Source organism: Oculina patagonica, chromosome 11 (genome assembly GCF_052425735.1).
Source record: "Oculina patagonica isolate OP01 chromosome 11, crgOcupat, whole genome shotgun sequence".
NCBI lineage: Eukaryota > Metazoa > Cnidaria > Anthozoa > Scleractinia > Oculinidae > Oculina > Oculina patagonica.
Window position 1 is genome coordinate 11,847,136 of NC_135768.1, and position 24,151 is coordinate 11,871,286.

General features: G+C 37.9%; 1 protein-coding gene and 2 pseudogenes across 1 annotated transcript in view; 1 reads left to right on the plus strand and 2 right to left on the minus strand.

Annotated features, from left to right (window-relative positions):
• Positions 1 to 24,151, plus strand: part of LOC144630432 (uncharacterized) — a 48,471-nt gene that overhangs the window by 7,384 nt on the left and 16,936 nt on the right. The window contains exons 5-17 of the mRNA XM_078488803.1: positions 194 to 243; positions 1,141 to 1,200; positions 2,405 to 2,437; positions 2,578 to 2,649; positions 13,500 to 13,580; positions 14,172 to 14,249; positions 14,791 to 14,844; positions 14,998 to 15,045; positions 15,290 to 15,346; positions 15,854 to 15,912; positions 16,490 to 16,569; positions 17,731 to 17,845; positions 18,319 to 18,384. Of these exons, the coding sequence (XP_078344929.1) occupies positions 194 to 243; positions 1,141 to 1,200; positions 2,405 to 2,437; positions 2,578 to 2,649; positions 13,500 to 13,580; positions 14,172 to 14,249; positions 14,791 to 14,844; positions 14,998 to 15,045; positions 15,290 to 15,346; positions 15,854 to 15,912; positions 16,490 to 16,569; positions 17,731 to 17,845; positions 18,319 to 18,384 (853 nt within the window). The remainder of the gene's footprint in view (positions 1 to 193; positions 244 to 1,140; positions 1,201 to 2,404; positions 2,438 to 2,577; positions 2,650 to 13,499; positions 13,581 to 14,171; positions 14,250 to 14,790; positions 14,845 to 14,997; positions 15,046 to 15,289; positions 15,347 to 15,853; positions 15,913 to 16,489; positions 16,570 to 17,730; positions 17,846 to 18,318; positions 18,385 to 24,151) is intronic.
• On the minus strand, positions 20,304 to 21,259 carry LOC144630837 (uncharacterized; annotated as a pseudogene).
• Positions 21,271 to 22,862, minus strand: LOC144629943 (uncharacterized; annotated as a pseudogene).

Genomic DNA, 24,151 nt, shown 5'->3' on the forward strand with positions numbered 1-24,151 from the left:
TCAAACTGATGTTCATGTTGTAGATCCTATAAATCCTGAGATTGTTACCTGTACTTTAGCCTGTGTCAGGCAGCAGTGTACTTATATTCCATCTTATAATTAAAAGTAAAGGAGCAATGTACACCTGTCATTTCTTGTGATGTACAAATTTAACTTAGCAGTAGACTCAAATAAAAGGAAACTTTTCTTTCAGCTGCCCTGCACTCTCAGCTTGGCTGCCAAGAAGACAGAACAGCAGAAGAGGTTTGTTTGAAATGTTTATTAATGTAACCCAGTTTTCAATCATGTGACTTTGGTATTTTAATAATTAGACAACAAATATGGGTTGTTTCTGGAGTGATAAATCAGTGAAGTGTGGCCAACTTGATTGCTCACTGAAAATGAGATGGAGTAGTCTGTTATTTTGTGATAGTTGAAATGTTCTTTGTTCTGGGCTTTGGTGTGGTCATCCAGGTGAAGGTAGATAGCCCAGAAAAGGACTGTGGCTGGTGTGAATACAGCAAGCCTTGAAATGCTATATCCATCATCACCTAGCGTGGTGAATGTACCTTCATAAACCAAGCTTCTTGACCAATCAGAATGTCCAATTATTCTATTCACCTCTGGAGATATACCTTTTTGATGAAATGTTGACCATGTGAAAAGCATAAACCATGAACACTATGATCTAATGGTATTCTGGGTAGACAGCATTGGTAAGCTTAGTAGTATTCATTTTATTGACAATCAAGGTAGTTTAATTTTTTGAGGGCCTTAAAAGCATGATTTATGAAACCTGTCTACTTATCGACAGGTTTATTTTGTCACAGACAAAGATTATATTTTCCCTTTTTCCAGTAAACATTAGGGTCGCAAATTATTCTTGGTTTATGCTTTTCATTGGTCAATGATTCTTCATTCAGGTGTATTCTAAAAAATAAAAAGTTCTTAGTCTAAATTGTGAAATAAAGAAACATTTCACTATATATACACTGTACACTGGCAAAGATCTGTTGGTGCCATCTTGGTCTTGACAAACACTTTGTCTGGCAGCTGGAACTGAAGAAACAAAACTGAGTAGAATTGCTATATGAAACAAAAAATTCTGGAAATGTTGAATGGAACATACCCATTTATTTATTATCAGTTATTGTCTTTCAGGGAATGAAGGTGGCGTGTACTCATTTTCAAGCGGCAGCTGGTATATTTCAGTACCTCAAGGTAACAGTTTTTCAGTGTATCTGCTTAGAAGTTGTACATTTCTCTTTTCTTGAAAACAATTATAAATCTTCCTTTGTTTTCTTGCTTTACATTTCATTTCTGCATTTGAATTGTATTATTAGTCCTGAAAATTTTGTAGCTTAATTCTGTTTGTATGTACTAAAAAAAGGCCATGCCCTTTAGTATGTGGTTTCATTATTACCATAGAGCGGTAAATTGCATCTTTTGCTTTCCTTTGTTTTGTGATTCATTTAAAAATCTCTCACCACTTTCTCAACCAATCAGAAGTAAACCAAAACCAATCGTGACACGCTCACACAGTAACATGCTCTTCCAGTGCTTTCGTCAGCTCCATGCATTAGCTCCTAGTTTTGATTGGTTTACTGGGTTGTCTGTGTCCTTCTGATTGGCCAGAGTAATCACTTTGGTTTGGTTTTACAACACTAAAGTGAAAACTGCTCTAACCTGCCTGCATTAAAGAGTAATTTAAAGCCTGCTAAAATTATAACCTCCTACAGGCCATGAAACTAGGTTCTTTTTAAAAAATTAAAAATGGTGGTTACACAAACTTGGTGCATCCTTTTTAAATGATGTCAATATGGCAGACATGACTTTTTTTAATTTGACTGTTCATTGATGGTTGTTTGCAGTAAAATAAACACTTAGTGTCACATTTTTATTGAAATGAAATGGACTTTTTTAATATTAATCAAACCCTTTATGATTCTGTCCTTTATCTCATCATGATTAAGTTATTAAAGGACACACTAAATTTATAATAAATGGAAGTAGATATTGGGCACTCAAAAACGTGGTCCTTAGTCACATTAACAAGTTGGTTGGATTAACAGGGGTTTTCCACCCTCTCCCAACCCTCAAAAATAATATTTGAAAATAAATAAAAAACAATTCTAAAAACATTAAAACTAACTGATATATTAATGTTGAACCAAAAATAGTGACCATTGCATTACTGGCTGACCATGAAGATGAGGTTCCTCTGAATTGTGATTATAATGATAATTTATTTTAAATATAACGATAACTATTGTTACTGTAAATGTTGTCCTGTTTAAATCAAGAGCCCCTGCTAACTTTGAAGCAATATAATGAATGTAGAATTGTCAGTAGTATTGCTTGAGCTCACTTTCTAAGAATAAAATCATAAAACATTTCTTAAGCACTTTTATTGTTTAATTTATAGGTTGGTTCATTCTGTAAAGTTGAACATTTTATTGTAAGTTTAAACCATTTAAATGTCTTCTTTACTTGTTGACTTTGTGATTGTTTATAACATTTTTCACTGAAACTCCTTTTTGATTTAGTAACGTGTTCATTCACTAACTAATCTACCCTTACTATTTTTTTATTTTCCAGGATCATTTTGCTAGTGATGCATTCTTCGACATGGCTGGTGGTTTGCTTCAATTGTACACCAATGTGATGTTGGTAAGCTGATTATTAACTTATACATGTATAGACTACTTCATTCTCAGGGCTGTCATTAAGGGCCATGACCCATTAGACTTGTTACGATTGAGTTCACTTGATGTTACCAGTGAAGACTGATGTCAATTAGTGTAGTGTTACAATTGTGTACAGAATGAAATGCTATGGGCGATTCAATATACATGTAGCACATAAATACCGTAAAAGCTCTGCTAATAGTCCAGTCAATATAAGCCATTTCGTTGTCTAACCCAAAACAAATTGCAACAAAAAAAAAACATGCCTTATTCGACTTTGCATATATTGAGGAATAACATACTAAAAGTCACCGTGAATCGGAGTATTGGAACCTCGTCTTTTTTTGCGATATTTGAACTACAATGAAAGATGAGAAATTTAATTTATGCATAACTAATGTGATTTTCACAAGTAACATTAAAGAGTCCTTATTGACAGAAATAATCAAGCTAGCAAAACCAAACAACGACAAGCCAACAAATCAGTTTACAACAAATGTAGCTGTTATTACTTATCCTATTTATTGCGTGAAATGACATTACTATTCTGCCCTTTTTGGTACCTTAGAGAACGTACTATCAGCGGCCGGATTCTGGCATAGATGCAAGTATAGTAACAACGTTCGCTAATCGGATATTTCATTAAAAAAGCTGAGTTTTCTTCAAAAATTAAAGATACTGAAAACTGATAAAGAATAATTATACCTTTTTGATGAAAGAATAAACGCTGTTCAAAAAAGTTACCGTCTGATAACTAGAATTGCGGCAAACAAGTTATGGCGGGAGTCTTGGATGAAACCCTTAACATAATCTGTCAGAAAACGTAATGCGTGAATTTGCTCCCCCAAAACCCTTTCTGCTTATTGGAAGGTGCCTATAATTCCAAAAATCAACACTGATTGTTCTTTGCAAAATTCCCCGAGTGACTGAGCCGTCACAGACGCCGGGGACACAACCCCGGCGTAACTATGGGCACGCCTCCATCTCTGCACTTAATTCTTTTACAAAAGGATGAACAAATTCTTTCAGGAGTAGCAGAATGATTTTGGACAAAAGAAAAAGGGTTAAAACATTTGGAAAAAGTTTGGTAACAACCTGCAAATGACTTCAAATTATTTATAAACATGAATTCAAAATTGATTTAAACCAAAGTGACAAGTTTGGTATCACTCTATATCCACTCTACATTAGCATTTGTATACAGTCACGTCAAATGCTGTACAGTTTTGTACGCCAAAACAATTGCAACAAAAATTAAACATGCTGTTCTAGACTTCAAATTTGGTGTAGAATACGCTGCTGAAAGTCACCGTAAATCTTAGCATTGGAACCTTGTATTTTTTATGACTTTCAAACCATTGGCGAAATTCCCAAATTGGCTGGTATGTAATATGGCGGAACCAAATAAAACAAAGTTCTAGCGTCTGTAATTCCACGAATAATAAAGACAGCTAAACCAAAATTGCTATAACAACTGATTGATTCATTACCAATATAGTAACACAAATGTTTTCATGTGTGACGTAATGATGGCGTCACAGATTTAAATGCAGAGGTAGTAGCGCGACGAACCTTATCTTGTTTCACATTTTGGAAAGGAAATCTTTCTTTATAACATACACTCTTTCTCGAGTGAATCTAACATCATGCATCGCTTATCCCACATCTGACCCTTTTATCGTGAGTCATATTTGGTCGCTGGTCTTCTTCGATAACCATCCAAAAATACAGTGGCAGAGCCATATTTTTTGAAACATATGTAAAGAAACGACTGGAAATAACGTCATACAAACAGTGTCCTAGCTGCACATGGCATGAGTAAGGTATGGCTTATGTCCTGCCGAGAATAAAGCTAGAGTTTGGCCGTCGGAGTTTTTCGTTTTTAGGAGCGTCAGTTTTTAAGTGGCGATGTCCTTTAAAGCGGACCACCGCATTTCGGGTCGGTACAAAGTTTTCCTTCAAACTTTGCCCAGTGAACTATCTTGGTTCACAAGTAAATGCAACGGCTTTAGTTTTTTGAAATACGTTAAAATATATTTTTTAGAGCCTATAACAGCCAAGGCGACTTAAAGGCTAATTTTGATGGTCACTACAACGAAAAATTACACAAGTTGACGAGCTCGGCACACAAAAACCGCCGACCGAGACAGAAAATTATTATAATCCCATGAAAGGTGGTCCTTGAAAGATTGTAAAAACATGTTTGTTTTAATATTTTTCTTATTTTCAGGTTCGGAAAAATTTATATCTCAACAACCGTCATATCGCTTTTTATAAACATGTCAATCTACCCTGACTTTGCTAGCCGTTATTTTCCAAGTCCAGACCAGACTATTCTAAATACCAGCTGAATTCCACTAAATAGATGCCAGAGAGCACAGAAATCTAAAAATACCTTGCACTTCTTACTTTCTTTTGCCACAGCGACTTCCAACTTTTCGTGTTTTAAGCGAATCTTTCACACGCATTATGCAAATGAGGTTGTAAACCGAACAACGGTTGTTTTCAACAAAAACGGTTTATTTGTTGACTTTCGGCATTGCAAGTCAAAAATACGGGTGATTTCACAGGGCTGGAAATAACGTCCACATGATCACCGGTCAAGATGTCCGGCCAAATTAATTTTAGCTCGGTCATACCAAGTTTCTGGCCGGTCAAACACAACATGACGTTGTATCTAATTAAATACACAATATTAACCCCCACACCTAAAGTTATAGCCAACCTTTTTTCTAAAGCTGTTGAAAATGTTCTTGTTCTTGCTGGTTGTTTATTTTAATAGATGCAAAACGCAACGTGAAATCTACATCTTTTCATGAAAAAAATCCGGAGGCGACACCTGTGTCTAAAATTAGATTTTGCAAGAGTTCCAAAAAGGAGACCATAGATTTTGTTATTGTACAAATCATTGATAATCTAAAAAGGGCTTATAACCCATGGCCCCAAGCATTGAAAAGTAATGTCCCATATGTTAAGTTTAGGGATTCAGACAAATACAAATTATGAGCCAGACGTGAGACACTTGCAAAATCACATCATTCGTTTCATATTACAAAAAAACTTTGAAAAATAGAAATTAAATTATATTGTAGTCAGCAATTGACTTTTAAATTCAAGTGAAACAGTGTTTCATTCATGAAAATACAACTTTCTTTAAAAAAAGTTTTGTTTTCACCATTCATGAACATGAAAAACAAGGCAATCAAATTACATTTCACACGAAATTTGCATTTTAATTAGAACATGCAAATAAAAGTAGTTGAGACATTAGAATAAAAACTCGCTCTTATAATTTTTGAGTTCTGATCTGATTGTTTTTTTCTGTGTATTAACTATTTGAGAGTTGTTCTCATTCACGAAAACAAGAGGCTTTTTTATTTTTTCATCCAACTGCTTGTAGTATTTATAGACATGAAATTATTCAATGTAAACAATTGGGTTCGTACTGCTACGTTCGCTTCACGTAACACTGCGGAAATGTTACAGCAAATAATATACATGTACTATAATACGTGCAAAGATGTGAAATATTGTTTTAATTGTATCTTCTTTAAATTATACTTTTTATTTCTGAGATTTAGAGCTATTTTAAATGCAGGAGGAAATGGAGAACTTGAAAATTACGGAATAAAGAATATGAGACCGTCTAGACCATGTCTTTTTCAATGCAACAGTTACAGATCATTTCAGGTCAAAGTTCCACAATTAAGTGATGTGCCTACTTATAGAAAACAACTGAACAGCATGAAAACTTTAGTTTACTTCAATGTAATTGAATGTGACCGGTCAACATGACCGGCAAGTGGAAAGTTTGACCGGTCAAATCCCTAATCAGACCGGACATTGTCCGTTGACCGGCCGTTATTTCCAGCCCTGTTTCACAGAATGATCACTTGCAAACGATTTAAGCGGTTAAAAACGGCGAATTATTCGTCCTGGAACTTTGAATTCGTACTGATGGGAATTAATAATGCAGTTGCGTTGACTGCTAAACTTGGTCAGGTAAACTTATTGGATTGTGTACTCTTAGGTTTTGCTGCTTTCTATTGTTGAGTTAACAGTTTTGTTATTTTTGGAATCTCAACGCTTTCTCAGTAAATAAGGTCAATTTTAACACCACACATTGAAATAAAGAATTCGTGACATTTTAATTAAATTATCACATACCTGTACGAAGTTAAAAACAATATTTTTTTCCTGTTACCTTCCATTTTGCAAGAAGTAGCTGAAGACGGTCCTTTGTGGCCTTAATTGCCTTTCTTCCTGATGAATTTCGTTTTTAACTTCTTTGTTACATGCACAGACATCCTTAAGTTTTAGTCTATCTCTGTGTTTTATAAGAATGTAGTTTATAAGAATATCGAGGCGGAAATTTGCAAATTTTTAATAATAATATTTTAGGAATAAATCCGAGGCTGAGATTTTAAAAAAGAATATACCGGTAGTTTTAGTTGAAACAAAATCAGGTATTTTCATTTCCGTCACTTTATCTCTGTGAGGAATGCTTTGTTTTAACGCCAAAACGGCCAGGCTGCAACGAAAAGCAATGGTACATGTGCACAATGTAACGCGATACAGATCTGGACACCAAACACTTGTAATTGATTACCCAATACTTGCTAAAACGGAAATGTCAAACGGTATTTTCTAATAATGTTCATAAGAATATTTTCAGCCTAAAATCGGCAGAAAAATAAGAATATTTTCTTACAAAAAAAGAGTGTACTACACTCTGAGATCATATCATTTTCCTCCAAAAAAAGGAAAGGAAAGCACTATCTCATTGCAAATAAAATACTTTTCAAAGAAATACTTTTCTCAAAAAAGTACTTGTCTGTTTTCTTGACTCAAATATAGATCACTCACCCCCATCATAATCTAATGGTCCACCCCTAATGGCAAAGGCAAAAAAAAAAAAAATAAGAAAGGGCCTTAATGACTCACCAGCTATAAAAGACCTTCCTTTAGCCGTGTTATTTCTAATTTATTGCTGCGAAGCCTTAGCGTAGCAGCAGAACTATTTTTGACTGTCCGCGCGGGCCTGGGCGCTTTATATAGGCGACACACTCGATTTGACTTTTTCACTGGCGATGATTTTGAGTACATGCAGTACGTATGATCAGCGGCATGTAAAATGTGGAAGCTGCGTTTGTCGTTTGCGATGTCCTTTTCTTTAAAGAGCAAGAAGTTAAATTTTAAAGCGCTGCCGCTTGCGCTTCTGTTCAGTACTTTGTTAATACTTCCCAAGAAACCTCTCTTGAGCAAGATGGTCAAGTATAGTGCCGGGGAAACGGTTTTTTCATTCCTTATGCGCCAGCTCTGATGAATAACGAATTTACGAGGCCTTCTTATAATTCGCTTTGATAATTCCCGTATAATTGCATATCCGAAAACATACCCTGGCATTTTCAGAGCTACGAGAAACGACTTCCGAACGTGTAATAGTCAGTCAGAAAAAGTCAGAAAAAATAGTCAGGAAAAGCTATAAATATGCAAGATCAAGTAAAGCCAAGTTGTTGTCAAACACGAAATCGAAACTTACTCAATTTATACCGTTAATTTAAAGGTCTTTGTTCTGCAACCAAACACTAAAATTATTCATTCCTAAGCTTATTTAAGGAGAAATTTTACTTTCTGAGTCTTAAGCGCGAAATATACCCAGCAAAAAGTACAAGGATTTGCGAAGGCTCCTCGCAAAGGTTTTCATAATGACCTCGCACTGGAATGGAACGAGCTTTGAGCTTTTTGACGTCATAAATTGGTGTTTCTGATGGCTTTGCAATCGAATTGCACGTGCACGCAAGGTTGTGTTTGGAAACAGTCATAAGCATTACCAGCATTTCACTCGCTGAGAGAAATCACATCTTTCACATCTGAAAATGTGAAAATCCGAAACATTCCTATGACCTTCCGTTCGTTCCTACTATTATTATTATTCTTATAACTCTCTTCGCAGCACTTTACTTGCTATCAGCAACTCCTAGTTTTTACATTTATTTTTATTTCTTTTCAGAGTCTTTGAACTCTCCCTTCCGCACGCCCTTTATAGGGGTTGAACCCGGGCATGCAAAAAGAGGGTCCAGGATAACTTGCATGCGCATGCTCAGAAGGAACCAATCAGAAGCGAGGAGTGTGGCGTCACTTGCTTAAGGACGTTCGCGTCAAAATTTTCTACTGGATAGATTTTTTTAAAATTTTTGCTGCGGCCACCGACTTTGTTTCCGAGATAAAGCGTGTGGAAAACTACCCTGATTTTGCAAAATTGGCACGCGAAATTCAGCACTGTTTACAAGGCTTGTAGTTAAAAATATCGAAGATTAGTGAGCGGAGGCAAACAATATAATCTTAGTCACATTTTGTAGAAGGGCGTCTGTTACGTAAATAATTCCTGTGTTGATATCCTTTTTGTAAGACTTAACCCTGAAAAAGGCATTAAAAACTGTCGTACGGCAAAACGAGAAGCTCAAAAAGCGAAATTCAAACGTCAGTCGGACAATGAAAACAAACTTCCACTCGATAGATTTTTTTCATTTTCTCGCAAAACGTAGATATTAATTAACGAAAGTAGTCCGTTAAGAAAAAGTAGGGGTCACCGACCATTTAAAAGAGCAAACTCAAAGCGAAGTGAGCGGAACGGCTACCCATCCTATATGTGCTCAGAAAGCTTTCACAGCGCGCGCGCTCAATATATGGCGTGGCATGACGTTGCGACATGAATCACGTGCGTAGACAATGACTGGCAAGCTAGGCTTTTTTAAAGTTATTCCGGTGATCCTGCTTTAGTATAGTGTGCACAGTTGCGTAGTTTAGCTCGTTATTTGTGCGCGCGCGTTTTCAAAAGTGCTGCCAAATATGTTTTTTCCCCAATTTAGGGAGGGGGGATCGGCTCATGCACATGCAAGTTATCCTGGACTCTCTCTTCACATGCTTGGTTTCAACCTCTATAAAGGGCGCGCGGAAGAGAGAGTTCAGGGACTGGACTAGTTTTATGTGAGAGAAAGTGTATGGTAATTCTCTACGCACCTGATCCGACTTAAACGAAAATACCGTTATCTGCTAAATAGCCTTACGGAATAGATTTACGGAATATCGGCTCTTTGCCCCCAACCACCCCCCCCCCCCCCCTTGTTTCTTCGTGGACGTCCTTGGTGCGCTTGATAAAGGATAACTGTTCTTGTGCGCCAGAAATTTCCATATGTGTGCCCATGTGCTTGGCGCACACGTTAATTTTTGCGACAACCGACCCCTCTACATCGAAAAAGCCAGCTCTGGCCAGGATAAGTTTCCATTCCGTAGTGTCCTCTTGTGATAAATGTATAGAAGCGAAATGGCTGTCTATCGATTTATCGCACTGAAGCAAGCAGAAGAGACCTGAAACGTTTCGTGAATCGCCACACTTTTCCGTTCGCGACAAAAAGCACGACATCTTGTTTTGAAGTTTTATTTGCCGAACCCAGGGCCGAACCAATTACAAAACTTTGTAACAATACTTACCAGAACTGTCTCGAACATTTGTTTTTAAAATCGTGCCATTATATAACACTTAACACTAAACGATGAATAAAATAAATAACAGAATAACAATGCCAAATGTCTTTGGGCATCCTTAAAACAGGTAACGTGAATTGTAGCAATAGAATTTTGACGGTACAAACTGTCCGGTTTTCCCCACGCAAATCCTGTTTATGCATTACACACAAAAAAGTCACGCAAATTCGGTTTAATTGTAAGGCGGTTTATAGAAAGTAGCTTAGGCGACCACAAATACGGCAGGAATTCAGGCTGAGAATAATGAATGCTGCTGTATGCAAAACACGTTTAGGAATGTTTCTTTTAACAGCAGGTTAACTAAATAAAATTGCAAAGTTATAAAATGGTAACAAAACAAGTCAACTGAATTAAGGGGTCACAAATTGTTGATTTCAAATTAAAGGTACATTACTCCAACTTGTTAGACCAGTTAAAACTGAATGAATTATTTAAATTTTACACCTTGAATGCTTTCATATTTAAATATAGATAAAACACAGCGAGTTTCAAAAAACTAGAACGGTTTGTTTGAAAAAATCGGTCCAAGTTCAGCAGACAACAAATTTTGCAAATTAATTGTTACATTTGTCTTGAAAGCATGCAAAGTTCGAGACCGAATAATTCGTAAATTTTAACTACTTATATCATTTGCAAGTTTTCTTTCTATTATACTCCCAGTATTTTTTACTTCCAATGCCAAAATTTTACAATTTAACCGTTTTTGTTGAAAACAACCGTTGTTCGGTTTACAACCTCATTTGCATAATGCGTGTGAAAGATTCGCTTAAAACATGAAAAGTTGGAAGTCGCTGTGGCAAAAGAAAGTAAGAAGTGCAAGGTATTTTTAGATTTCTGTGCTCTCTGGCATCTATTTAGTAGAATTCAGCTGGTATTTAGAATAGTCTGGTCTGGACTTGGAAAATAACGGCTAGCAAAGTCAGGGTAGATTGACATGTTTATAAAAAGCGATATGACGGTTGTTGAGATATAAATTTTTCCGAACCTGAAAATAAGAAAAATATTAAAACAAACATGTTTTTACAATCTTTCAAGGACCACCTTTCATGGGATTATAATAATTTTCTGTCTCGGTCGGCGGTTTTTGTGTGCCGAGCTCGTCAACTTGTGTAATTTTTCGTTGTAGTGACCATTAAAATTAGCCTTTAAGTCGCCTTGGCTGTTATAGGCTCTAAAAAATATATTTTAACGTATTTCAAAAAACTAAAGCCGTTGCATTTACTTGTGAACCAAGATAGTTCACTGGGCAAAGTTTGAAGGAAAACTTTGTACCGACCCGAAATGCGGTGGTCCGCTCTAAAGGACATCGCCACTTAATTGTTTACCGTCGGAAATGAAAAAATTGAACTCTAGACTTCTTTTTAAACAAAAAGTTATAGTAAGAACATTTTTATTTGTAATTTTTATTCATAAGTTGTTATTCGTTTTTAACCGTTGTCTTTTTAACATTTCTAAACTTTTTTTAAACTTTGTAAGTCATCTTTTTAAATTTTAATATCTTACAGGACCCCTAAGATAACAGTACTCCAAAGTACTGATGGGTTAATCCTGTTGAAATATATATTTTATTTTTTATTTTTTTAAAAGGATTTTAAAACAGCGAGAAAAACGCGTGTCTGTTGATGAGTTAATGCTTTCCACCACAGTGGTTAAACAAATGTGACGATTGGCGTACACAACTGTATAGTATTTGACGTGGCTGTATACAAATGCTAATATTGAGTGGATAGAGTGATACCATACTTGTCACTGGCTGCCTGCCCTTTTAAACTCTACAGTTATTTCAGGCCACCAGACCCTTAATTATTCAGTAACACCATATATATGTCTTTTCCTTTTGTAAATAGTTAGGGTAAATAAAATTGTTGTTGTTGTTGTTGTTTGAATTCAAAGTTTGAATTCATGTTTATCAAGTCATTTGCAGGTTGTTACCAAACTTTTTCCAAATGTTTTAACCCTTTTTCTTTTGTCCAAAATCATTCTGCTACTCCTGAAAGAATTTGTTCATCCTTTTGTAAAAGAATTAAGTGCAGAGATGGAGGCGTGCCCATAGTTACGCCGGGGTTGTGTCCCCGGCGTCTGTGACGGCTCAGTCACTCGGGGGAATTTTGCAAAGATCAATCAGTGTTGATTCTTGGAATTATAGGCACCTTCCAATAAGCAGAAAGGGTTTTGGGGGAGCAAATTCACGCATTACGTTTTCTGACAGATTATGTTTAGGGTTTCATCCAAGACTCCCGCCATAACTTGTTTGCCGCAATTCTAGTTATCAGACGGTAACTTTTTTGAACAGCGTTTATTCTTTCGTCAAAAAGGTATAATTATACTTTATCAGTTTTCAGTATCTTTAATGTTTGAAGAAAACTCAGCTTTTTTAATGAAATATCCGATTAGCGAACGTTGTTACTATACTTGCATCTATGCCAGAATCCGGCTGCTGGTAGTACGTTCTCTAAGGTACCAAAAAGGGCAGAATAGTAATGTCATTTCACGCAATAAATAGGATAAGTAATAACTGCTACATTTGTTGTAAACTGATTTGTTGGCTTGTCGTTGTTTAGTTTTGCTAGCTTGATTATTTCTATCGATAAGGACCCTTCAATGTTACTTGTAAAAATCACATTAGTTATGCATAAATTAAATTTCTCATCTTTCATTGTAGTTCAAATATCGCAAAAAAAGACGAGGTTCCAATACTCCGATTCACGGTGACTTTTAGTATGTTATTCCTCAATATATGCAAAGTCGAATAAGGCATGTTTTATTTTTGTTGCAATTTGTTTTGGGTGTAATACTAAGTTGACTGGACTATAAGCCCTCAGATGGCTCAATAGAGAGAAAGGCTTATATATGAAAGGGGGAGGGGGCTTATTTCAATCCATAAATCAGGGTACATAATTATAAAAGTAATAATGGACTTTCTATTGTTTTAGTGCTGTTAAGTTACATATCAGTTTTCACACAAAACTAACAATAAAAAGTAATTGTGGTGGCAGCATGAAAAAGTACAAATCTAAAGCCTAAAATTACCTGGTTTTCTAGTTCAAATGATTGGGGCCATGATCTACCATCTAGGCATGGGTGGGTGGGGGGGAGGCTAATAGAGAGGGGGGTGTATTAAAAAAATTGAACTTCCAGAGGAGGGCTTCAAATCTGGGGCTTAATTCTTTTACAGTATCTGAATAGATAATTGTTACAAAATTGGCTTAAATACTGTACCTGGTCTTACAAGTTTCTATTTTCAATTCTTATTGATGAATCTGCATTTTTTTTTTGTCTTTTCAGGGCCAAGCTCAGGAGTGTTTATTAGAGAAGTCAATTTTAGATTCCCGCAAGGATTCGCTCATAGCAAGGATAGCCATGCAGGTGTGTTGTGTGTGTGTTTTTTTGGTCAAATTTACCCACAGTATTACTGTCAGTTGCATCTAAGCATGAACACTTGCCATTGAAACATGATTTAATTGGGTATTTAAATTGCATGATTCGTCATCAAAGGTTGAAGTTTGGCAGACCATAACGGCAACTTTTGCACTGAAAGTTCAACACATTCTGGTTTTGAAAGGGTGGAAATATGAATGGTGGATAAAAATTGATCCTGATCTGATATGCATTTGCAGTTTCGTTGAATCACTGGTGTAAAGTTTCGCCTGTACTCAGTTTTTATATATGGTGAGCAATTTGAGCGCAAAAGTTGCTGCTAAACTTTAACGTTTAATGCCGAACCATTCCACAGTTAACACCCAATTTGATCATGTTTCTGCGGCGAGTGTTCACGCTTAAATGCAAGCAACAGTAATAATGCTTTAAAAGAAAGAAGTATTTGCTGCTGTGTAGCAAACAAATTTCCTTCCTGAAAACTTTGGGCTGCAGTGCAGCTTAGTTCTTAGAAACAGGATCTTGACAGATGTCATTCCCTTGATCTGAACCTTGATTTGATTTTGTTCTTTCTTCTTGCAGGTTCATGATTACTATAAACAGGGTCTGCAGTTTTTGGATTCTCAAGGCCCATCATTCATGGGGTCCAGGAAAGCTAAGGTACGTATACTGTAGATATGTGAAAGGACCTAGTGCTGTTATCCACGGGTATAATTCAGTGTTTGTTGTTTAGAACTGACAAGGAATATGTTTATTTATTTATATCAGTGTGAAGTTACGTGCAACTGTTTATTTACCAGTGGGTATGACTTTAAACTTAAATTTACTGTCTCATTGAAAATCCAAGTAAGAAGGTTTTAATAATATATATTACATGTATGGTCTTATGAAGTCAGGAAAGATGCCAAGTCTTTATAGAACCAAATGAACATGTACAATGTTAATTCTCCCAAGGAAAATGTACCATGTTGCAGTTAATTTGTGATCTCAGTTAATTTCTAATTGCAACCAGTTTGTTTTTTTCTTAACAAGTTGATTTTTAGGGTTATTATTAGGGTTAGGGTTTGGATTGGAGTCATAATAATTATGACTCCAATTATATTACGAAGTAGAGACTTGAACTAATGGACAAAACATAGTATTAGATTAAAAAAAGCGGTACTGCATGTAATTCCCAATTTACCACCTTTTACTTTAACAGATTTGGACAAAGAATCTTAAGATCAAGTGCTGTCAATATCTAGCTGTGGCATATGTAAGTGCGATAACAAATAACGTTTATGATGATGATGATTATGAACATAGCTAGTCTAATAACACACACTTCTTGACTCTTGACATGTCTTTTTCTCAGTATTTTGCTTTTTTTTAAGAGCTTTATTATAATTTTTTCATTCTTGCCTTGCAGATATACATGTCAAATAATGCAGATGAAAATCAGAAGTTTGGTGAAAAGGTAAACTTTTTTCAACAACAATTTGCTCAGTGATTCCCAGAAGACCATTCAAACAAGTTACAGTGTCTTGTCCAGCCCTTCGTTGAGATGTGACTTCTGTAGTGAAACGAGACTGGCAGCTTACTTTTAAGTGCTACAGAACTGTTTTCCTTTCGTATTCAAAATTGACAACTCCAAAAGTTTCTGTCATTAATGTTAAACAGGACTGGTAAATTGTAATTTCTTATTAAACCCTTTATTTCAGGTTACATATTTGAAAGCAGCATCACAAAAAATAACAGAAGCACAGAAGGCATCCAAGGTAATTGTTTTGCATGACTTATACCTGTGTACATACATAACTTTGTTTCAAAATTACACGTAGGTTAAAAATTAAAGCTTTATTTTGAATTTAATTTGAAAGTGACTAGGAGTATTTTTTACTCTCTCCCGAATAAAATGCTAGTCTATTACAGAATTATCTTCCACCAATTAATTTGTCAGTACTCGTTTCTGCACCTGCACGAAGAGAGGTACAGTACTATAAGACTCAAAATAATGACCATGGCCAGGGCTTGAATATGGACCACTCAGTCTTGAGTCCAGCACACAAACATTAGGCCACGGCACATGCCAGACCCTCAACAGGTCATTTAAAGTTAATGAGGTCTTTCATGATTGCCTGGTTTATAGAAATCAAGATTGAGTTTTTGCACTTTTTTGTGCAAGCTACTTGTGCAAGCTACTTGCACGTTTATTCAAAGCTGATATACTTGTACATGTACATATGTTATAGCAAAGTTTAATTTTAATGCCTTATTTTTCTAAGGGACAAACTGAAAAAACTTTGGAGTTGTTACAATTTCTTGTTGATGTTGTGAGTAACAAGTAAGTAAACAGAAAATATTAATCGCCATCCAGGCAACTAATAAAATGTGAGTAGTTGTTTCAAGGCAGCAAGGCAAATGTCGGAGCTCTGATACCTGAGTGTGTATGGATTGATAAATTCACTGACTGACTGACTGAATGATGATTGATTGATTGATTGATTGATTGATTGATTGATTGATTGATTAATTGATTGATTGACTTCTCCCTCAGTGGTCTTGGACCTAATTAACTTTTTAACTTTACAGATGTAGCTGCCTTACTAGTCTTGCCTTTATAGGTACATGTATTTCAAGGCAGCTAGGATTTACAACGTTTAGGAGTACTATTAAAATATTAATAACGCAATTTCTTTTTCTTCTTCTTTTTCATTAATTTTAGTACAAATTTATAAATTTCTTACTCCAGAGAGCCACTTACTTTGTTTATCTCAAAAAACATGTACTACCCTGAAATGCAATGCAAGTCTATAGACTTTCATGAACATGTTATATACCCTAGTGTATGCCCATATGCTATAGCTGCTATAGTTTAATATGATGCCTCATGACGTATTGCTGTCATTATCATGTTTCAGGTTAGAAGGTGCCATTAAGGACAATGACTTCATTTACCATGAAGTTGTACCCGAACTGGATGCCTTACCGGAAATTAAAGGTAAACACACCCACCAGGAACTTCTGAAATTGAGTCACGTCTTCCAATAGCCAGTTAGATCCCTAATTTAACAGTGATTGCAAGAAACCTGTAGCTTGAGTAAACAGAAATCTCCCTGCTTGAGAGTCATTACATGTACTTGTGAGATTCAACCTGAAAGTTACTTTTGTATATATCCATCTTTGATGACATAGCTTAACAGAAATCCATGTACATAGCATAGATCTCTGATTTGGTTGTTGCCTGGTTTTGAATTGTTTGGTGCAAATAACAAGGAATCAGAGGCACTTCATGGTTCACTGTTGAATCTCGGATGTTTCCTGAGTTAGGGAAGAGTTATGCACTGCACACAGAGAGATTACGTACTGTATTTTTTCGAATAAACACCTGGTCTCGAATAAACGCTGGGTTTCCTGGGTGGAGTTGTAAATAGCTCCCTCAAGCATTTATTTGAGGTTTAAAAAGCTGTAGTTGTGATGGAATATGCAAGTCTATCCAAAATAATGTATTGCAACCATTGTTTTATAAATTTCGGGCTTGAATAAACTGCAGCAGTCAAATAAACGGCAGGTCTACCAGGCCAAGTTTGTAATTAACGCCGGAGCGGGGTACTTATGCAAAGAAGAAGTCCTTATTATGATTAAAGTAGATAATTATTCTGTGTACATTTGTACCATTTCCTGTTTAAAGGGACTATGTCACGGATTTCAACTGATTTTTGAACCGCCAAAATTTATATTTCTGTCACAGGAAACCTAAAAATAATAATCCATTTTTATCAAAAATTGCTTTATTAGAGCATTGAAACTGTTAACGAGCATCTTTCGCTGCAGATGGCTCGGATGGAAACGGATTGCAATTTGAAAACGTTAGGCAAATGTTTTCAAATTGTTTCCACACGTCTTCAAAAATTATATCAACATTTATAGCCGTAGCTTGATTTCTATCCGCAAATTAAGGCTGTATATTCCTTTAGATGTTCAAAGATAATGTTTTTCATGGGTTAAGTTGCCAGCTACCACTAATTTCAGAACAGTTTAGACCAAAAATCTGCGAAATCCCAGTGACATAGTCCCTTTAAATTGCCAATTCCGTTTTGTATTACAAGATATTCTTTAGGAATCAGTAGCTCTCACTGATTATAATGATTTTGATTGGCAGCTGCACCTCTTGTGAAGCCCATTCCATTCCAGCCGTGTGACCCAAGCGTGTCTGGGCCAGACATTTTCCAAAGACTCATTCCAATGGAGGCTCACACTGATTCATCCTTGTACAGGTCAGAAATTATATTATTCAGAAAAACTTGAGTAGTGTTCCAAATAAGAGAGGGGTCTTACCAGGCTTATAGCAAATTGGGAGTCCTGGTAGTGTCCTATGGACGCCCACTTTTTAGAGAAAATTAATACAAGTTGCTGTATTGAGAGTTGTTTTATAGCAAATTTGAAATCTTCATTGGCAAATAAATCTGTGCTCAAAACTGCTGAAATACACCTTACAGCTGTCTGTACTTACGTTTTGTCCTCAGGCCCTCCCTTATAGAAATTTTTGGATGCCCACTTTTCAAATCCTGGCTTAAAGCCTGGGTCTCGTATCAAAACCCTGTAATACCTGACTTGACAAATGAATGGAAAACTTATGATGATTTTGGCAAGGCTCATATGTATTGAGCTGATACAAGTTTGTGATTTGTCATTTGAGCTCTTATTGTGTCCTAGCTTCAAAAAAATAATGCTATGTCATTCCTTACAGTGAAGAGAAAGCCAAACTACTTAGGAGATATGTGAGTTCCATTGAGCAGAAAAATCAGCTGTTAAGGTATGATTGCTGGAACAACTTTTTTAATTAACAAATCATACCTCGGTATATGAACATAAAATAAACTATGTAATCTATGTGTTTTAGTTCCATTTTAAGCTTGGGACAATATGGTATTTTCTTTTGTTTTACAGGGTTGTCAGTGGGTTTTTGTGTAGCAGGTTCCAACGAAAAAGTAGGCGGCTATGAAACACTCAGAACTTGACAGCACACACTCAGAACTGACCTACTAATATTCCGAGTAGCCGGCGCCGAGTTTGGAATAGCCGGTGAAATGCGCCGGTTGCCGGCTTATTTTGACAACCCTGGAAAATAATCATTATAATCATATATTATCATACACCAGAACAAAGGAAAATACCAAATCATACCAAGGGTAAAATTGAACCACGAGATAGACATGCACATATATACTACATGTACATCTCTTCAGTTGTGGCATGTTGTATTGTCAAATACCCGTTGTAAAATTAACAAATAGATTTCATTTTGCCGTGCGTCTGTTCAGTAATAGATCACAGATGACGTCAAAATGTGGTTAATGTCACAGTTCCTACGAAGTTTTACTTTAAAATACTTAAAATAATCAGACACAAAACCACACCGTATATGGCGTAAAGGGGGGAACACCGCTCCGCAATCGGCGTGACAGACGAACTTCCGTTGCGTGACCAAAAGCCAAACTTATCTCCCCAGCGGTAAAACCCGCGCTGGATCAGACAAGTCGGCAAGGCCAAAAGCTTACGCGCCCTAGAAGTCTAACTCTAAACGGCACTACGAGCTGACCTCCGGTCAGCATCGTGCTAGAGTGTAGACAGTTGTCAAGCCTTACTTATCTCCCCAGCACTACGAGCCGACTCCGCCGGCACGTGCTGGATCGGACAAGAAGAGGCATAAGAGCGTAAATTAGCGCCACTAAAATAGCGAAAACAAAGCTTGGGGAAGTCGCTGCGAGACTTAACCGATAGCGTCATGCAAGAGGTGAACCCCAGTTTATTCAATTAATTACAACAACAATCAAGCCTCCAAAGGGAGGGAGGGTGGGATTTACAAATTTCGAACTAGGTTACAGTAACAAGCGATACAACTAGCGAATGATGCTAAAGTTCATTCTATAAACTTTTATAGCCAGACAGTTGTCTGGATTTAGTCCAATGGCAAATAGTGTACCATGGAAAGCAAGGATCTCATGCAGGCTTAAATGAGACATGAATAGAGATATTTAAAAGACTAGCCACACAAAATGCATGATATAATTGTGCTAGACAGTGTTGCAACATTTGTATCTAAACGGCCATTGTAATCATTGTCCTTTCGAGACAAGAAAAGCGTACAGTTTCATTGCGTTACATTACACAATCAAAATAAACATTAACGACCCTGCAGGGGCCACGAGCGTCTCGCTCCATTAACTGCGCTTTAATGTTTGGCCTTAAAGCTTAATTAATGTCACAGTTCCTACGAAGTTTTACTTTAAAATACTTAAAATAATCAGACACAAAACCACACCGTATATGGCGTAAAGGGGGGAACACCGCTCCGCAATCGGCGTGACAGACGAACTTCCGTTGCGTGACCAAAAGCCAAACTTATCTCCCCAGCGGTAAAACCCGCGCTGGATCGGACAAGTCGGCAAGGCCAAAAGCTTACGCGCCCTAGAAGTCTAACTCTAAACGGCACTACGAGCTGACCTCCGGTCAGCATCGTGCTAGAGTGTAGACAGTTGTCAAGCCTTACTTATCTCCCCAGCACTACGAGCCGACTCCGCCGGCACGTGCTGGATCGGACAAGAAGAGGCATAAGAGCGTAAAATAGCGCCACTAAAATAGCGAAAACGAAGCTTGGGGAAGTCGCTGCGAGACTTAACCGCCACTGATAGCTGCGAAGCAGGTATCCCCCCAAGCAAATATAGCACAAGCTTAACAGAAAGAAACGCTGGCCATTCGCGGCGCAGCGGAAAGTAAAACGTTTTGAGGTGTTCTAATATATAGTTGATAGCAGTCTGAAGACCATCTACCAAGAACTTTAATTAACCAATCTGGCAAGCCGGCAGCAGCTGCTGTAGAGGCCGCGCCGATCCGAAAACTGTGCCCCTTAAGGGATTTGTAAGGGAGACCGGCGTAACGGGCTGCGTCCCGAAGAAGGTTAACGACCGCTGACCTAGTAAGGTAGCGGCCTGACTGAAAAGCAAATAGTGGACCCCGAGGGCGCGCAGATAGAAAATAAGAACGCATGGCGGACACCGCGCATAACGGTGATGGTGAGCATGCAAGTAAAAGCCGGTGACCTTCCCGAAAATTGTCGGTCTTGGATGACTTAAGAAGAATAGACATCTGCTGTGGGCTGGCCAGAGAGGGGGAGAATGACACACAGTCGGCTGATAGGTCAAATAAAGGGCGAAACTTAGATACCCGTTGACAGGTAAACTCGCTACAACGAAGAAAACAAAAGAATGCAAGTGTAAAAGCTGCCCAAATCATAGAAAAATCCTGTTCCCCTAACCAAGAACTTAAATGGGACGTATAGCGAGTAAAACCCCTGGGGTAACCGGCTGGCGGAGGATACGGGAGCGGCCCTGGAAGCGAAGGATACCCCTAAGAACTTTTTTCAATAATAGTTTTCCCTGGAGAGGGTCGCCATACCCGCAGGAAATGTGAAGATTCTGCACCGCCGCCAAATAAAGCCTTATGGTGCTGTGTTTAACCTTTCTCGCCAGATAAGAGGAAAAATATATAAGGGTGCCCTCAGATGCTGGAAGAATGTCCCCCTCACCAGAGACTAATCTGTTCATAAGACAAAATTGAAGAAAGTGTCTTTCCCCAGAGGCGTACGTACGGTTAGTAGTCCATGCCAGGCCCCAGTTCGCATACAACATGACTTCGTCTTTTAAAGGGTCATGAGCGAAGGCGGGATGGTGCAGGGGGTGTGCTCGGCTGTTGGAGCTGCTGCCCGGAAACGAGAGACCTGAAAACGTGAGAGAGCATCAGCAATCTCATTGGAGACCCCTGGGACATGGCGGGCCCTGACATAGAAGTTGTGCTTCATAGATATAAGGACAAGGAACCGAAGAAGGTCCATGATCCGGGGGGCTTTGGAGCGACCCGAGTTCAAAATGGCAACGACTGATTCGTTGTCGCACCAGAACTGAATCCGCTTCCCGGAAAAATATGGGAACCATATCGCGCATGCCACGACTATGGGGAAAAGTTCCTGCCATTCGATGCTTATGCCCCGGTCCTTGTTAAGTTGCATATGGGGGAGCCACTTTCCTTGGAACCATTTCCCATTGAAATATCCCCCAAAGCCAACAGTACCCGAAGCATCGGTATATAAGTTCATGTCTGGGGACGGGGTGACTGTGGAGTCTAAGAAAAAAGAGCGACCATTCCATCCCGCAAGGAAGGCTTTCCACATAATAAGGTCCTTGAAGAATTCCTTGTTAGACGAATATGATGAAAACGGTTGTGCACACCCCTAGTAAGATCTATTATACGTTGCAAGAAAGTTCGCCCTGGGACAACCGCTTTGCAGGCGAATTGAAGGGTTCCAATGAGTGATTGGAGCTCAATCAAGCGCACAGAGCGGCGACTATCGAAAGAATTTAACAATTTCCGGGCGCGGAGAAGCTTATCTTCGGGGAGACGGGCCTCCATAAGAGTGCTGTCAAGCTCAATACCCATGAATTCTAGAACTTGGGAGGGGCCCAGGGTCTTGGACGCGACAGCGGGGGCTTGAACCGACATAAAAAGGCGTAATAGGGTAGCGAAGCTGGACAAACATTGTACCCGGGATGGCTCGGCAATAAAAAAGTAATCTAAAATGTGAATGACGTTTTTTAAACCATAGTTATGTTTTAAGATCCACTCCAGACCCTCAGACAATTGGTTAAAGAGAAACGGAGCACTGCGAAGCCCAAAGGGGAGGTATAAGTCGATGTAGTATTGGCTCTGCCAATAAATGCCTAACAGGTGCCAATGATCGGGGTGGACAGGGATCAGGCGAAATGCTGATTTTAGATCGGTTTTTGCCATGAAAGAACCCGGGCCCAGGGACTTAAGGATGCGAATAGCATCGTCTACCCGAACATATTGGAGGCTGTAGGGATCCTTGGGGATATGGTCGTTAATGCTGTCGCCCTCGGGATAAGAAAGGTGATAGATAGTACGCCATTCAGAGGAATGTTTTTTAGGCACCACACCCACCGGGTGACATTGGAGGTTAGGGAGGGGTGGGGAGTTGAAAGGGCCCGCTACCCGCCCAAGGTTAATCTCCTTAGAAAGATTTGAAGAAACCACCTCAGGGTGCTGGTTAGCGGAAATGAGATTACGGGATACCCGGGATTTTTCAGGACCGGTATAGCCGACATGTGTGCCATAGCGTAAACCATTAATTAAACTAGTAACAAAATTACGATCGGGATGTAGGGATAATTCCCTTTCTAAAACATTAACATTAATCGGGGTGGATACATTAGGTGTCTTCTGCTTGGCCAGGAGGTGTGATGTTTGGCCTTAAAGCTTAATATGAACAGAGAAGTGGCCCACGAGGCGCTAGCCGAGTGGGTCACTGATGTTCATACCACATTTTGACGTCTTCTGTGATCTATTACTGAACAGACGCACGGCAAAATGAAATCTATTTGTTTTATATAATAACACAAGACTTCAGCACACTTCTGTGTGAGCAATGCTGCCGTACCGATGAGCTAAGTTGTTTTGATTTCACTATTAATTTTTCGTTAATACGAAGCATTGTTAATCCGATTGAATAAACAGAAAAATGGTCAATTGAAAGTCAATGAAAAAACTAACCTTTATTCCGATTTGGAAAGTTGTTCAAATCTGTAAGCATTAACCGAAGCGTTCAACCGCAATTCGTTTGTTTTCCGTGGCGTTGTCCAACTGTACAACATCGTTTGTGTCAAACTTTGATACAGATTTCGGATAATTTCTCGAATAATTCACTGTCTTCTTCAAGCTTGTTTCGCCCAGTTAAATGCTTCGAAAGGTGAACGATGCTTGGCGTATTGTTTCTCACTGAAGATTTGTAATTAAGCTGAACTTTTTTGCTTTGTTACAAGTGGCCCCGCAAGTTTGAAAAACTTTGCCGACAACTCTGATTTGGACTATGAACTCTGATCACGCGCGCGAGTCACACCACCGCGTGACATCATCCATGTGTCTGTACTCTGATAGATCATAAGTAAGAACCAATTAAAATGCGCGTAGAATTCAGGTTATTATATAATTAGTTTTAGATGGATTCTGCTTGAGGTTTGAGCAATAAATTGTGTACTGTTTGAAACATATCATGATTGTAATTCATTTCTCTAATTGACCCTGCTATTAAATTCTAAAGCATTCTTAAGAATTTTAAAAAGAAAGGCTTAAAACCCATGTTGTTTTGTTTTGAACTGACATGAAATGTCCATTCTAACTAAACCGTGGAGAGCTTCAAATTTATTTTTCTTGTGTGGGGTCGGCTTGAGAGCTAAAATTTTAATAGGTTCTTCTCAACTGTATTTAAACTGTGCCCTTGCTATGAGTTCTTTATGACAATTTTATATTTAACAATTAGACTACGAGCCTGAATTTTCTATGAGCAAATAGAAAACAGTGGGAGAACCAATCAGATTTGTGTATTTTCAATAGAACACGGTTGAGTTTCTACTTATTACCTTTATTGCTCAATATTCAGTGGAAACCATCTTAAATTACTTCTTTCTTGTTTTGTATAAGCACATGACTGTATACTTTTTGTTCTTCCA